The sequence below is a fragment of the Mobula hypostoma genome, chromosome 12 (assembly GCF_963921235.1).
Source record: "Mobula hypostoma chromosome 12, sMobHyp1.1, whole genome shotgun sequence".
NCBI lineage: Eukaryota > Metazoa > Chordata > Chondrichthyes > Myliobatiformes > Myliobatidae > Mobula > Mobula hypostoma.
In genome coordinates this window covers 111,013,097-111,029,646 of record NC_086108.1, presented here as the reverse complement: position 1 = coordinate 111,029,646, position 16,550 = coordinate 111,013,097, and the positions used below count along the sequence as shown (strand labels likewise).

At 45.2% G+C, this 16,550-nt stretch overlaps 1 protein-coding gene across 1 annotated transcript in view; it reads right to left on the bottom strand.

Annotated features, from left to right (window-relative positions):
- The window catches only part of LOC134354546 (atrial natriuretic peptide receptor 2-like), an 80,226-nt gene that overhangs the window by 38,111 nt on the left and 25,565 nt on the right, over positions 1 to 16,550 (bottom strand). The window contains exons 8-12 of the mRNA XM_063063464.1: positions 15,799 to 15,944; positions 14,593 to 14,665; positions 13,379 to 13,526; positions 10,558 to 10,644; positions 7,617 to 7,760 (exon numbers count right to left, since the gene is read on the bottom strand). Coding sequence (XP_062919534.1) covers positions 7,617 to 7,760; positions 10,558 to 10,644; positions 13,379 to 13,526; positions 14,593 to 14,665; positions 15,799 to 15,944 — 598 coding nt within the window. The remainder of the gene's footprint in view (positions 1 to 7,616; positions 7,761 to 10,557; positions 10,645 to 13,378; positions 13,527 to 14,592; positions 14,666 to 15,798; positions 15,945 to 16,550) is intronic.

Genomic DNA, 16,550 nt, shown 5'->3' with positions numbered 1-16,550 from the left:
ACCAAGGTTTAAATGGGACCTGAGGGACACATTTTCACATACAGAATGATTTTGTGGAGCAAGTCCCAGGCAGAACAGTTGTGCAGCAATTAGCGTAAGGCTTTACAGCACTGACAACCAGGGTTCTCTTCCCTCCACATCAGTTTCCTCTGGGTGATCCCATTTCCCCTTAACACTGCAAAGATGTACGGAATTGTAAACATTCTATATTAGCTACAGAAGCATAGCGACACACGGGCTGTCCTTGGCCTACCAGTCCTCATAGAGGGATCAGAAATGGAGAGAGTGAGTAGCTTCAAGTTCCAGGGTGTCAAGATCTCTGAGGATCCAACCTTGTCCCAACATATCGATGTAGTTATAATGAAGGCAAGACAGCGACTATACTTCATTAGAAGTTTCAAGAGATTTGGTATGTCAACAAATACACTCAAAAACTTCTATAGTTGTACCATGGAGAGCATTCTGACAGGCTGCATCACTGTCTGGTATGGAGGGGTTACTGCACAGGACCAAAAGAAGCTGCAGAAGGTTGTAAATCTAGTCAGCTCCATATTGGGCACTAGCCTACAAAGTACCCAGGACATCTTTAGGGAGCAGTGTCTCAGAAAGGCAGCGTCCATTATTAAGGATCTCCAGCACCCAGGACATGCCCTTTTCTCACTGTTACCATCAGGTAGGAGGTACAGAAGCCTAAAGGCACACACTCAGCGATTCAGGAACAGCTTCTTCCCCTCTGCCATCTGATTCCTAAATGGACATTGAATCTTTGGACACTACCTCACTTTTTTTAATATACAGTATTTCTGTTTTTGTATATTTTTTAATCTATTCAATATTACTTGTTTATTTATTATTATCATTATTTTTATTTTATTTTTTTCTCTCTCTGCTAGATTATGTATTGCATTGAACTGCTGCTGCTAAGTTAACAAATTTCACGTCACATGCCGGTGATAATAAAACTGGTTCTGATACCTCGGACTGTGTTGGTCATTGATGTAAGCAATGCATTTCACTGTATGTTTTGGTGCTTTAATGTACATGTGACAAATAAAATTCAATTAAAATGTTTAAGAGATATTTATACAAGTACATGGATAGAAGAAGTTTAGAGGGATATGGGTCAAAGGCGGGCAAGTGATGGCAGCAATGAGAAGAGGGCATGTCCTGGGTGATAGGCTCCGTAATGTGGATGCCATATTTTTGAAGGTGTCCTCGAAGCTGGGGTGGCTGGAGCCCACGATGGAGCGGGCTGAGTTTACAGCTCTCTGCAGCTTTGCGGTGAGCCCCACCCACCACACCAGACGGTGATGGAACCAGTCAGAATGCTCTCCATGGTACATCTGTAGAAATTTGCGAGTGTCTTTGGTGACATGCCAAGTCTCTCAAACTCCTAATGAAATATAGTTACCGTCGTGCCTTCTTTGTAATTGCTGGTCCCAGGACCCATGTTGGACCCAGGATAGATCCTCAGAGATGTTGATACACAGGACCCCAAAACTGCTGATCTACATGCCAGCACCAGAACAGAGAGACCAGGGAGGGTTGGAGAGTTGGAGGATGTTATGAGGGTTGGGTTGAGCTGAGATGCAGGCAGGATTCCTCGCATGGAACCGGTTCGGGCTGCCACGTTACGGTGATAGAAGGACTGAGGAGATGGTATTGATTGATTCTGAGGGGAATTGAGGTGGTGGAATCCAAGAGGAAGTTTTTCCTGGGGAGGGGAATCTAGAACTGAGGCAATGGCCTCAAAATCACAATCAGATTTATCATTGACACGTGCCGTGAAGCTTGTTGTACTGTGGCAATAGTGATTTGCAAGGTATAACAATTACTTTATGTTACAATAGATTGATAAATAGATCAATAGACCATAAGACACAGGAACAGAATTAGGCCATTTGGCCCATCGATTCTGCTCCACCATTCGATCACAACTGATTTATCATCCCTCCCAACCCATTCTCCTGCCTTCTCCCCATAATCTTTGATGCCTGACTAACCAAGAACTTATCAATCTCCACTTTAAATATACCAAAGACCTGGCCTCCACAGCTGTCTGTGATAATGAATTCCACAGATTCACCACCCTCTGTCTAAGGAAAATCCTCCTCATCTCTGTTCTAATGGATGTCCCTCTTATCTGAGGCTGATAGATAGATAAATAGATAGATAAGTAGAGATATAACGAGAGAGAGGGAGATAGATATATAAATTGAGATAGACAGATTGAGAGATAAATGAAGGATAGGCTTTACATTTCATTCTACATAATGATTGTTTCAACTGCTTCTCCCTCAATGTCCTGCGTAATGATCTGATCTGCATCATCAGAATGCAAGACAAGTTTTTCACTATGTCTTGGTGCATTTTAAGCATTGCAATGTGTTGCTGCTGCAAAACAAATTTTACGAGATATGTTAGTGATTATAAATGTGATTCTAATTCTTCTCAGCCGCATGGGTTTCGGAAAACAAGCAGAATACTCAGGTGAGCAAAGCACCAAATCTTCCTTGAACATTAGGACAGATCTGCTCTCAGCTCAGAGCCTCGTGTGCGGCTTCGGAAAGATTAGAGATTAACAACTAAAGATTTTTAAAAAATTAAAAATTAGCTTTATTTGCTCTATGTCTATCAAAACATTAAAACACACAGTGAAAAGTATTATTTCTGTCAACGAACAACAAATTCTGAGGATGAGCTGGGGGCAGTCTACAAGTGTTGCCACACTTCCAGCACTAACACAGCATGTCCACAACTCACTAACCCTTACCATACGTCTTTGGAACGTGGGAGGAAACCAGAGCACCCAGAGGAAACCCACGCTGTCACAGGAAGAACTTACAAATTCCTTACAGACAGCAGTGGGAATTGAAACCCGATCAGTAATGGCTGGGTCTATAAAGTGATTGCACTAACCACTATACCACCATTAGGGGGAATAAACTAACGAGTATGAGAAGCAAAGGAACATTAACGCAAGCGTGATATTGAAATAATGCAATTCAATATGATAATAATGTGACAATGACCAACAAACCCTGAGGATATAAGGGAGAATGAGTCATAGATGAGAGCTACAGGGAGGTAGTCACACCTAGGCTGTCGGAAGCAGGTCGTTGGGTGACAGTTAGAGGGGGGAAAGCGAAGGTGAGCAGACAGGTAGTGCAGAGCACCCCTGTAGCCATTCCCCCAAATAATAAGTTTACCATCCTGGATACTGTTGGCGGGGATGACCAACCAGGTGTGAGTCACGGTGGCAGGGCCTCCGGCACTGAGTCTGACCCGGTGGTGCGGAAGCGTGGGACGGAGAAGAGGAGAGCTGTCGTCATTGGAGACTCTATAGTCAGGGGAGCAGACAGGAGATTTTGTGGACGTGAGAAGGACACCCGCATGGTTTGTTGCCTCCTGGGTGCCAGGGTCCGGGATGTCTCTGACCGGGTGCACGACATCCTGGTACGAGAGGGAAAGCAACCAGAAGTCGTGATACATATTGGGACCAACGACAGGCAGGAAGAGGGATGAGGTCCTGAAGTGTGAGTTTCGGGAACTAGGCAGAAGGCTGAAGAACAGGACTTCAAGGGTGACGTTCTCAGGATTGCTGCCAGTGCTACGTGACAGTGATGGTAAGAATTGGAGGAGATGGCAGTTGAATGCGTGGCTGAGGAGTTGGTGCAGGGGGCAGGGTTTAAGATTTTTAGATCATTGGGATCTCTTCTGGGTAAGGTGGGACCTGTACAGATTGGATGGGTTGCACCTGAACTCCAGGGGGAGAAATATCCTTGCAGGTAGGTTTGCTAGCATGGCTCGGGAGGGTTTAAACTAATTTGCGAGGGGGATGGGACCCAGAGCGATAGAGCAGTGAAAGAAGTGCATGGAGTAAAGCCAGATCTAACATACGGAGAGGCTTTGAGGAAAGAGAAGCAGAATAAACAGTGTAGAGACAGTAAGGTAGAAGGGCTGAAATGTGTGTACCTCAATGCAAGAAGCATCAGGAATAAAGGTGATGAACTGAGAGCTTGGATACATACATGGAATTATGACGTAGTGGCCATTACAGAGACTTGGCTGGCACCAGGGCAGGAATGGATTCTCAATATTCCTGGATTTCAGTGCTTTAAAAGGGATAGAGAGGGCGGAAAAAGGGGAGGAGGGTGGCATTACTAGTCAGGGATACTATTACAGCTACAGAAAGGGTGGGTACTGTAGCAGGATCCTCTTTTGAGTCAGTATGGGTGGAAGTCAGGAACAGGAAGAGAGCAGTTACTCTATTGGGGATATTCTATAGGCCCCCTGGTAGCAGCAGAGATACAGAGGAGCTGATTGGGAGGCAGATTTTGGAAAGGTGCAAAAATAACAGGGTTGTTATCATGGGTGACTTTAACTCCCCTAATATTGATTGGCACCTGATTAGTTCCAAAGGTTTAGATGGGGCAGAGTTTGTTAAGTGTGTCCAGGATGGATTCCTGTCACAGTATGTGGACAAGCCGACTAGGGGGAATGCCATACTAGATCTAGTACTAGGTAATGAACCAGGTCAGGTCACAGATCTCTCAGTGGGTGAGCATCTGGGGGACAGTGACCACCACTCCCTGGCCTTTAGCATTATCATGGAAAAGGATAGAATCAGAGAGGACAGGAAAATTTTTAATTGGGGAAGGGCAAATTATGAGGCTATAAGGCTAGAACTTGCGGGTGTGAATTGGGATGATGTTTTTGCAGGGAAATGTACTATGGACATGTGGTCGATGTTTAGAGATCTCTTGCTGGATGTTAGGGATAAATTTGTCCCGGTGAGGAAGATAAAGAATGGTAGGGTGAAGGAACCATAGGTGACAAGTGAGGTGGAAAATCTAGTCAGGTGGAAGAAGGCAGCATACATGAGGTTTAGGAAGCAAGGATCAGATGGGTCTATTGAGGAATATAGGGAAGCAAGAAAGGAGCTTAAGAAGGGGCTGAGAAGAGCAAGAAGGGGGCATGAGAAGGCCTTGGCGAGTAGGGTAAAGGAAAACCCCAAGACATTCTTCAATTATGTGAAGAAAAAAAGGATGACAGGAGTGAAGGTAGGACCGATTAGAGATAAAGGTGGGAAGATGTGCCTGGAGGCTGTGGAAGTGAGCGAGGTCCTCAGTGAATACTTCTCTTCGGTATTCAGCAATGAGAGGGAACTTGATGATGATGAGGACAATATGAGTGAGGTTGATGTTCTGGAGCATGTTGATATAAGGGAGATGAGGTGTTGGAGTTGTTAAAATACATTAGGACGGATAAGTCCCTGGGACCTGACGGAATATTCCCCAGGCTGCTTCACGAGGCGAAGGAAGAGATTGCTGAGCCTCTGGCTAGGATCTTTATGTCCTCGTTCTCCATGGGAATGGTACCAGAGGATTGGAGGAGGCGAATGTTGTCCCCTTGTTCAAAAAAGGTAGTAGGGATAGTCCGGGTAATTATAGACCAGTGAACCTTACGTCTGTGGTGGGAAAGCTGTTGGAAATGATTCTTAGAGATAGGATCTCTGGGCATTTAGAGAATCATGGTCTGATCAGGGACAGTCAGCTTGGCTTTGTGAAGGGCAAATCATGTCTAACAAGCCTGATAGAGTTCTTTGAGGAGGTAACCAGGCATATAGATGAGGGTAGTGCAGTGGATGTGATCTATATGGATTTTAGTAAGGCATTTGACAAGGTTCCACACGGTAGGCTTATTCAGAAAGTCAGAAGGCATGGGATCCAGGGAAATTTGGCCAGGTGGATTCAGAGTTGGCTTGCCTGCAGAAGGCAGAGGGTCATGGTGGAGGGAGTACATTCAGATTGGAGGATTGTGACTAGTGGTGTCCCACAAGGATCTGTTCTGGGACCTCTACTTTTCGTGATTTTTATTAACAACCTGGATGTGGGGGTAGAAGGGTGGGTTGGCAAGTTTGCAGACGACACAAAGGTTGGTGGTGTTGTAGATAGTGTAGAGGATTGTCAAAGATTGCAGAGAGACATTGATAGGATGCAGAAGTGGGCTGAGAAGTGGCAGATGGAGTTCAACCCGGAGAAGTGTGAGGCGGTACACTTTGGAAGGACAAACTCCAAGGCAGAGTACAAAGTAAATGGCAGGATACTTGGTAGTGTGGAGGAGCAGAGGGATCAGGGGCTACATGTCCACAGTTCCCTGAAAGTTGCCTCACAGTTGGATAGGGTAGTTAAGAAAGCTTATGGGGTGTTAGCTTTCATAAGTCGAGGGATAGAGTTTTAGAATTGTGATGTAATGATGCAGCTCTATAAAACTCTGGTTAGGCCATAATTGGAGTACTGTGTCCAGTTCTGGTCACCTCACTATAGGAAGGATGTGGAAGTACTGGAAAGGGTACAGAGGAGATTTACCAGGATGCTGCCTGGTTTAGAGAGTATGCATTATGATCAGAGATTAAGGGAGCTAGGGCTTTACTCTTTGGAGAGAAGGAGGATGAGAGGAGACATGATAGTGATGTACAAGATAATAAGAGGAATAGATAGAGTGGATAGCCAGTGCCTCTTCCCCAGGGCACCACTGCTCAATACAAGAGGACATGGCTTTAAGGTAAGGGGTGGGAAGTTCAAGGGGGATATTAGAGGAAGGTTTTTTACTCAGAGAGTGGTTGGTGCGTGGAATGCACTGCCTGAGTCAGTAGTGGAGGCAGATACACTAGTGAAGTTTAAGAGACTACTGGACAGGTATATGGAGGAATTTAAGGTGCGGGCTTATATGGGAGGCAGGGTTTGAGGGTCGGCACAACATTGTGGGCTGAAGGGCTTGTACTGTGCTGTACTATTCTATATGCTGGAGGCAGCCTGCAAGGAAGGTTTTCGAAGTTCACAAGTACTTACGCCAGCATAAGTCAGTGAGGCCAAGGCTCAGGGCTCATGGGGGGTTGAGAGTTGGCAAAGTTTTCGATGAACAGAGATTATGGTTTGGGATGGCGATAGATATGCGTGCCCGGTGAGGCTTGCAGCAGCCTATGAACTGAAAAGGGACTGAGTTTGGGCCTCTTATGTGCTGGCATTGGAGAGGAAGCTGAGGAGGCTCATATGAATGATCCTGGCAAAGAAAGAGTTAACATATGAGGTGTGTTTGATGGCTCTGGTCCTGTACTCACTGGAGTGTAGAATAATGAGGGAAGGATCTCATTGAAACCTATTGAACATTGAAAGGCGGAGATATAGCAGATGTGGAGAAGGTGTTTCCTATTGTGGATGAGTCTAGGATCAGAGGGCACCAGCTCAGAATGGAAGGACATCCCTTTAGAACAGGCATGAGAATGAGTTTCTTTAGCCAGAGGTTGATGAATCTGTGGAATTCATTGCCACAGATGGCTGTGGAGGCCAAGTCATTGGGTACGTTTTAAGCAGAGGTTGATAGGTTCCTGATAAGCAAAGGTGTCAAAGGTTACAGGGAGAAGGCAGGAGAATTTGGTTGAGAAGGATAATAAATCAGCCATGCTGGAATGGTAAGCAGACTCAATGGACCAAATAGCCTCATTCTGCTCCAATGTCTTATGGATTTACAATTATATTGTGTAAGTCACACTACACATGCAGATCTACAAAACACAGCTCCTTGTAAGCAAATGAGAACTGTATGGGTGTTACCTGAAGCCCCAATTCAGGGGAATATCTTCACTGAGCAGTACGTCGGACAGACTCCCTTTAGGGCAATATTCGGTAACTATGGTAACATTGGGCACCTCCACAGATCCACCAATAAACTTGCATAGGTTTGGATGGTCAAGTTCCCTGGAATGAAGAGCAGTGCAATTAGTATCCGGAATGAGCAATAAATACCATCGACAGGGTGGTGTTATCCTCTTAACACAGTTCAAGGTTCAAGATACTTTAATGTCATTTCCAGTACACAAGTGTAAAGGAGAACAAAATAGTCATTACTCCTGATCCAATGCAGCACAAAATAACACAACCATAACAAAAAAAACACAATAAATATAAATACATAAGATAGCTTCTGTGTGTAGATTGATTGTATGTCCATAAAGTGATGTTAGGCACAGGAGTGTCTGTACACAAGGTGACTGACAGGAAATGATAAAGTAGTGGTGGTCGGGGGTGAGGGGGTGTTGATCAGCCTTACTGCTTGGGGAAAGTAACTGCTTTTTAGTCTGGTGGTCCTGGTGTGGATGCTACATAGTCTCCTCCCTGATGGGAGTGGGACAAACAGTCCATGAGCAGGGTGGGTGGGATCCATCATGATGTTTCTGGCCCCTATCTAGTTCTCTTCTGTGCTTATGTCGACGGTGGGTAGGCTGATGCCAGTGATGTGCTGGGCAGTTTTCAAACAGCGTCAACACAGCATGTCCACAGTTTTCAGCAGGGTCGCCACTGCCTGCTGGGAGTCTGTACGTTCTCCTCGTCAGCACTGGTGCTCCGGTTTCCTCCCACAGTCCAAAGACGGACCGGTTGGTAGGCTAACTGGCTATTGTAAATTGTCCTGTGATTAGGCCAGGATTAAATCAGGAGTTGCTGGGCGGTGTGGCTGGAAGGGCCGGAGGGGCCTGTTCCTCACTGTATCTCAACAAATAAAGAAAGAAATAAAGAACAACACAACCAGCAGGACTTTACTGTCAGTCACCTTACGTACAGACACTCCTGTGCCTAGCGACACTTTATGGACATACAATCAATCTATCCATATATGCTACTTTATATATTTATATTTATTGTTTTTTTTTAATTATGTTCTTTTATCTCATTGCATTTCTGTGCTTATCAGATCCAGAGTAACAATTATTGAATGGTCTTTACATTAAACTATCCTGAATCCTGGGAGAAAGACTGTATGTGTTAACCCTGTCTCTGCCGAGTGTCCTGGCACACACTGCAATCAGAGAGTCTCATTCCTCAAACCACACTTTTCCCTTAACCTGAACTCATAACGCTGTTTTCTTTATAAACAATTATCCTGTTTATCTCGTGGCCTGTGCATTTTTTCTTAGAGAGTCAGTCCCTCGTTTCACACATTCAGCTGTACCTGCTCTGCCCTTCGGTATCCCTGACATAATCCATCTCCTAAGACTTACAAAAAATACCACCACTTGGAATTCCCCCTCACTCACTGTTCCTTCATTGTGGCTGGGTCAAAATCATGGAATTCCCTCCTTAACAGCACTGCGGGTGTACCTACACCTCGGGGACTGCAGCAGTTCAAGAAGGCAGCTCATCACCACCTTCTCAAGGGCAACTAGGGATGGGCAATAAATGCTGGCTTAGCTGGAGTAAATGAATAAATTTTAAAAACGTAAAGATTAAATATTTTCAGAGTTTGCTTTATTTGTCACAAGTACACTGAAGCATGCAGTGAAACATGTTGTTTGAGTCAACAGCCAACACAGTGCGAGGATTGTGCTGGGGGCAGCCTGCAAGTGTCACCATGCTGCCAGCACCAAGACAGCATGCCCACGACTCACGAGCTCTAACCTAGAAGAGAACAGCACAGGAACCAGACCTCCGCTCGCAATGTTGTGCTGAACCATTTAAGTTAGTAATCAAATGGCCACCTGAACTAATCCTCCCTGCCTACACAACGTTCATATTCTTCCAGTTTCCTCACAATCGTGTGCCTAAATAAATGTCCCTTAAAAGTTTCTAGTGTATCTGCCTTTATCACCACCCCGGGAAGTGCATTCCGGACACCCACCACTCTCTGTGTAAAAGACTTGCCCCTCACATCTCTTTTGAAACTGTACGTCTTTGGAATGTGGAAGAATCCCGGAGCACCCGGAGGAAACACACACAGTCATGGGCAGAATGTACAAATTTCTCACAGCAAGTCTGATCACTCGCACCGTAAAGTGTTACATTAGCTGCTACACTGCCTTGTCACCTACCCATGGTGTCATCCCTCCCATACATCACTCTGTCACTCACCAACCCCTGTCCCTTCATCCTCTCCCCGTGGGACCACCTCCTGCAGGACCCACTCTCTCAATAAACTTCACGTTTGCTCTCGCCATGCCCTTCCCCCATTTCTCTGAAACATTTCATTTGCAAAGTGCCCAACTTCTGAAGAACAATTAACTCGCTTCCTTTCCTCAAAGGTGCTGTCTGACCTGCTGAAGTGCCTGACCGTGGGGGCAGTGTAGCAGTTAGCGTGACACTGTTACAGCCCAAGGGCTTCAGAGTTTGGAGTTCAATTCCGGCATCCTCTGTAAGAAAGCTTGTACGTTCTTCCCATGTGCACGTGGGTTTCCTCCGGGTGCTCTGGTTTCCTCCCACAGTCTATAGACGTACCGGTTAGTAGGTTAATTGGTCATTGTAAACGGTCCTGTGATTAGGCTGGGGTTAAATAGATGGGTTGTTGGATGGGCCGCAAGGGCCCATTCTGTGATGTATCTCTAAATAAGATAAAATATAATACAACAAAGTTTTAGGATCATAAAATGGGTAGGCAATCTAGCCCTATGTCTAATACTAGAGGGCATTCTTTTAAGGTGGGAGGGGGTAAGTTTTTTTTACAGGTGGGGAGTAGATTTTGTATTTAGCCAACACAAGTCCTTGATACATAAAGACGAGTGTGTACCTCACTTGCTTCACTTCTTGTCTGATGGTTTTTGAGAGAGTAAAAGTTTTCTTCTGTATCCATTTGATGGCCACCGTCCGGCCGTCACTGAAAGAAAAGGGAACAAGGACATCGAGACACTCAGAATCAGAATCAGGTTTATTGTCACTGACATGTGCTCAGTGGCCACTTTATTGGGAATCTGCCATTCCTAATAAAGTGACCACGAGTGTGTGTTTGTGATTGTCTTCTGCTGTAGCACAATAAATAGAACAGTCAGTGTAACATAGAAATACACTCAGATCAGCGTGAGTTAATCAGTCTGATGGCCTGGTGGAAGAAGCTGTCCTGGAGCCCGTTGGTCCTGGCTTTTATGCTGCGGTACCGTTTCCCAGATGGTAGCAGCTGGAACAGATTGTGGTTGGGGTGACTCAGGTCCCCAATGATCCTTCAGGCCCTTTTTTCACACCTGTCTTTGTAAATGTCCTGGATCATGGGAAGTTCACAACTACAGATGCACTGGGCTGTCTGCACCACTCTCTGCAGAGTCCTGCGATTAAGGGAGGTACAGTTCCCATACCAGGCAGTGATGCAGCCAGTCAGGATGCTCTCAGTTGTGCCCCTGTAGAAAGTCCTTAGGATTTGGGGACTCATACCAAATTTCTTCAACCATCTGAGGTGAAAGAGGCGCTGTTGTGCCTAGAGGAGATTTACCAGGATGCTGCCTGGTTTAGAGAGTATGCATTATGATCAGAGATTAAGGGAGGAAGGGCTTTACACTTTGGAGAGAAGGAGGATGAGAGGAGACATGATAGAGGTGTACAAGATAATAAGAGGAATAGATAGAGTCGATAGCCAGCACCTGTTCCACAGGGCACCACTGCTCAATACAAGAGGACATGGCTTTAAGGTAAGGGGTGGGAAGTTCAAGGGGGATATTAGAGGAAGGTTTTTTACTCAGAGAGTGGTTGGTGCGTGGAATGCACTGCCTGAGTCAGTGGTGGAGGCAGATACACTAGTGAAGTTTAAGAAACTACTAGACAGGTATATGGAGGAATTTAAACTGGGGGGTTTGAGGGTCGGCACAACATTGTGGGCCGAAGGGCCTGTACTGTGCTGTACTATTCTATGTTCTATGTTCTATTTCACCACACAGCAGGTGTGTACAGACCACGTGAAATTTGTTGTTTTGCAGCAGCAGTACAGTGTGATACGTAATAAAAATAAACTGAGTTACCAAATGAAATACTAAAAATCAAATAAATAAATAGTTCAAAAGAGAGCAAGTTAGTGATGTAGTGTTCATGGGTTCACGGACTCACTGTTCACAGCTGCTTTTCCCAGAAACTGTGATAAATATCCACATTTAGCCTTCCAATTGGCAAAACCTTTCTTTGGATAGTCGACGATTCAGGCCGAACCCTTTCATCAGGACCATTCATCATCCTGGCCCGAAGCTTCAACAGTTTATTCATTTCCATAGATGCTGCCTGACCCGTTGAGTTCCTCCAGCATTTTGTGCCTGTTGCTCTAAACCTCCAGCATCTGCAGATTCTCCTGTGCTAATGATTTGACAACCAGAATCTTTCTCTCCAGGGTAGAACCGTCCAACACCAGAGGACATAAACATGAGAAACCCTGCAGATGCTGGAAAACTAAAGCAACACACACGAGGCTGTTGGGCTGCTGGTCGGTGTGGCTCGAAGGGCCACTCTGTACTATGTTGCTAAATAAATAGACCTCATCCCTGGGAGAGAAAGGATCTCCACTTAGAAGGTGTATGAAGTCATATGGAGGAAACAGAAGCCACAGGGCCAATCAACCTTCTATTGGCACAGGACAGAGGACTCCGGTGAGCGGCTGTCAGCGGACTCTGCCCCAGCAGGGGTGATAGGCTTAAGTAAAAGAAGATATTTTATGGTGACATATATCTAATTTGATAATGAATTTACCTTGACTGTCCAGTGTTTACAATATATAAAGTTCAAAGTTGAAAGTAAATTCATTATTAAAGTACATATATATACATACACGCGTGGCCAAGTGGTTAAGGCATTCGTCTAGTGATTTGAAGGTCGCTAGTTCGAGCCTTGGCTGAGGCAGCGTGTGTGTCCTTGAGCAAGGCACTTAACCACACATTGCTCTGCGACGACACCGGTGCCAAGCTGTTTGGGTCCTAATGCCCTTCCCTTGGACAACATCGGTGGCATGGAGAGGGGAGACTTGCAGCATGGGCAACTGCTGGTCTTCCATAAAACCTTGCCCAGGCCTGCGCCCTGGAAACCTTCCAAGGCGCAAATCCATGGTCTCGTGAGACTAATGGATGCCTATATATTACCATATACAACCCTAAGATTCATTTTCTATCAGGCAATCACTATAAATCCAAGAAACATGAGAGAATCAGTGAAAGACTGCACCCAACAGGATGGACAAACAACCAATGTGTAAAGAAACAGGAAACTGTGCAAATACAAAAATAAAGAGGAAAAAAAAGCTAACCATAAGAAGAAGAAATAAGCAATAAATGAGATCGAGAACATGAGATGAACAATAGACAATAGACAATAGGTGCAGGAGTAGGCCATTCGGCCCTTCAAAGAGTCCTTCAAAGTGAGTCCACAGGGTGTGGGAACAATTCAATGCTGGGGCAAGTGAAGTTGAGTGAAGTTATCCCCCTTGGTTCAAGAACCTGAAGATTGAGGGGTGATAACTGTTCTTGACCCCGGTAGTGCTGCTCCTGTACCTACTTTCCGGATGGCAGTAGTGAGAAGAGAGCGAGATGAGAACTTTGAATATTGTGGACCATGCATGCAATAAAACTAAGAACTCTGCGACTTACTAGATGCCAGTCTGTATGAAGCCCGCCTTGTGAACTGGGCTTGTAGCAAAACCACTCGTAGAAGCGTCATTCACCTCACTTGGGATCGAAATGCCATTAGTATGATGGATTGTTGCGACGCTGCCGAATCCCACCAGGAAACCGCTGCCTAAAATGTACAGTGAGCTCTTGACAAAAGACCATTACCATAAGACATCAGAGCAGAATAAGGCCATCAACTCTGCTCTGTTTTTCCATCTTGGCTGATTTATATTCCTTCTCAAGCTCATTCTCGGTGATCGGTTAACACAGGAATGTGGCCTTGATGTTAAAGGTTAGAGGTTAAAGATTAGCTATAATCCTACTGAATGGTAGGGCAGTCCACCGTTTGACTCTCTTTCTTTGAACAGTTATGTTCTCCTCTCCACCCTCTCTGAGTCTTTCACATAAGACCATGACAGAGAAGCAGAATTAGGCTATTTGGCCCATTGAATTTGCTCTGCTATTTCATCATGGTTAATTTATTACCCCTCTCAACCCCATTCTCCCATTCTTCCCCTGTAAACTTTGATGACCTTAATGATCAAGAACCGATCAATTTCCACTTTAGATATACCCAACAACTTGGCCTAAGCAGCCATCTGTGGCAATGAATTCCATAGATTCACCACTGCCCGGCTAAAGAAATCCCTCTTCATCTCTGTTCTAAAGGGACGTCCCCCTTTTCTGAGGCTGTGCCCTCTGGTCCTCGACTCCCCCACCATAGGAAACATCCTCTCCATGCCCACTCCATCTAGGCCAATAGGTTTCAATGAGATCATTCCTCATTGTACTAAACCCCAAGGAGTACAGACCCAAAGCCATTAAATGCTCTTCATATGTTAACCCTTTCTTTTTGCAGAATAGTCTCGTAGAGAATCAAAAGACACAAAGAACATTTTGTGGTGAGAATGAGAGAGTGGACAAACAAACAGGCAGGGTGTTCTAGGCAACCACCACTTTCTGTGTAGAAAACCTGCCCCTCACATCTCCTTGGAAATAGCCCCTTCTCACCCTAAATGCATGCCCTCTGGTATTAGACATCTCAACCCTGGGGAAAAGATACTGTCTGTCAACTCTATTTGGTCATTGATGACTAATTTAATTGGTTCAGAACAGCATTGTGGGCCGAAGGGCCTAGGCCAATGCTATACTGTTCAAAGTTCTATCTAAACCCTCCGTGCAGACAAAAGTACCTGTGCTAATCTCCTTGAGACTGATGATCCAGCTCTCGTCCCACAGCATCTTCTGCTTCTGGTACTGCAGCCACTGCAAGTACAGAAACTCCGTTAGAGTCAGACTGGAATTGAGTAAAGGCATCTGCAAGAGGTTCACTAAAGCCCTTCCCACCACCGAGCACACCTGCAAGGAGAGGTGTCGCGGGAAACAGCAACCATCATCAAGGACCCCCAGTGTCCAGACCATGCTCACTGCATGCTGCTGCAATCGGGACTTGGGGACATTTAAGGACGGGCAATAAATGATGGTCCTCTCAGTAATATACAAATACCTAAAAATAATTAACGAAGCAATGCATACACACACACACACACACACACACACACACACACACAATTAGAGTACAGCTTTGTAATATTGCAAATCCCAGTGACGATGTGTCTGGGCGACACTCAGTTTGTAACTTGGCAGCTTACTTCCAAGCACAGAAGCTTTATTTGTCACATGTACATTGAAACACACAGTGAAATGCGGTCTTTGCCCCAACAACCAGCAGTCTGAGGATGTGCAGGGGGTCTACAAGTGTCACCAAACTTCCGGCACCAGCATAGCATGCTTACTATTTATTTGTTTGTTTGTTTGTTTATTTATTTATTTATTTATTGAGATACAGTGCGAAAAAGCCTCATTCGGCCTTTCGAGCCACGCCTCCCGACAACCCTAACCTAATCACGGGACAATTTACAATGACCAATTAACCTACCAACCGGTACGTCTTTGGACTGTGGGAGGAAACCAGAGCACCCGGAGGAAACCCACGTGGTCACGGAGAGAATGTACAGACAGCGGCAGGATACTAATCAAGTTTATATAAATTATAAAGATTACAAATATTAGATTTATTTGTCACATGTACATCGAAACATTGAACCATACAGTGAAATACATCATTTGCATCAAATTGATTCAGTGGGGATATTGCTAGGAGTATATTACAACTTACTAATCACAATTCATTGACCCTAACCTGTACGTCTCTGGAATGTGGGAGGAAACCAGAGCACCCAGAGGAAACCTACTTGGTCATGGGAAGAACTTACACTCTCCTACAGACACGGTGGGAATCGAACCGGAATCGGTGATTGCTGGCACTCTGGAGCAATTATACTAACCGCTCTATTACGGTGGCTGTCCTACAGTGAATCACGATTTATTTCACCTACCAGCAGAGTGAGTATGAACCCCGTACACAGGAGGGCGATTGGAAGTCCAATTGAAGCTTTGATTCGTGCGGACATGGGACACGATCCACAGTCAGCGGGACACGTGTCACATCGCTCATCCTCGTTGCACACTCCGTCATCACAGACTGTGGCAAGACAGCATACAGAGCAGAGCTGTTACACCGGACACCATTTAGTTTCAATCCTCTCTTATTAACAATGCAAAGTGCTCCTGAACATTGGAGTTTAAACTCTAATTAAAATATATAATGGCCTAAGATTATTAATCGTAGAGAATTACAGCACAGAAACAGACCATTCAGCCCATCTAGCCCATGCAAACTGATCTTCAGCCTAGCCCCATCAACTCTCTCCATACCCCTCCCCAAATTCTCTTCACTGCTACAATTGAACCCGCAGTCCACCACTTCTGCCAGCAGCTCCTTCCACCCTCGCACCGCTCTCTGAGTGAAGCGGTTCCCCTCAGATCCCGGGCATAGTGAGGAAAACTATGAAAGCTTGCATTGGGTTGTGGTCCTGCTGTAAAAATGGGCTGACAAGCATAAGGTGTTGCACTTTGGTAGGACATACACAGGGTACAGAAGGACACTGAGGATTGTGGTAGAACAGAGGGATCTGAAAATAGAGATTCATTATTCATTGAAAGTGGCATTTCAAGTAGATAGGGTCATCAGGAGAATTTCTGGCACATTAGCCTTCATAGATCAAAGTATTGAGAACAGGAGATGGGA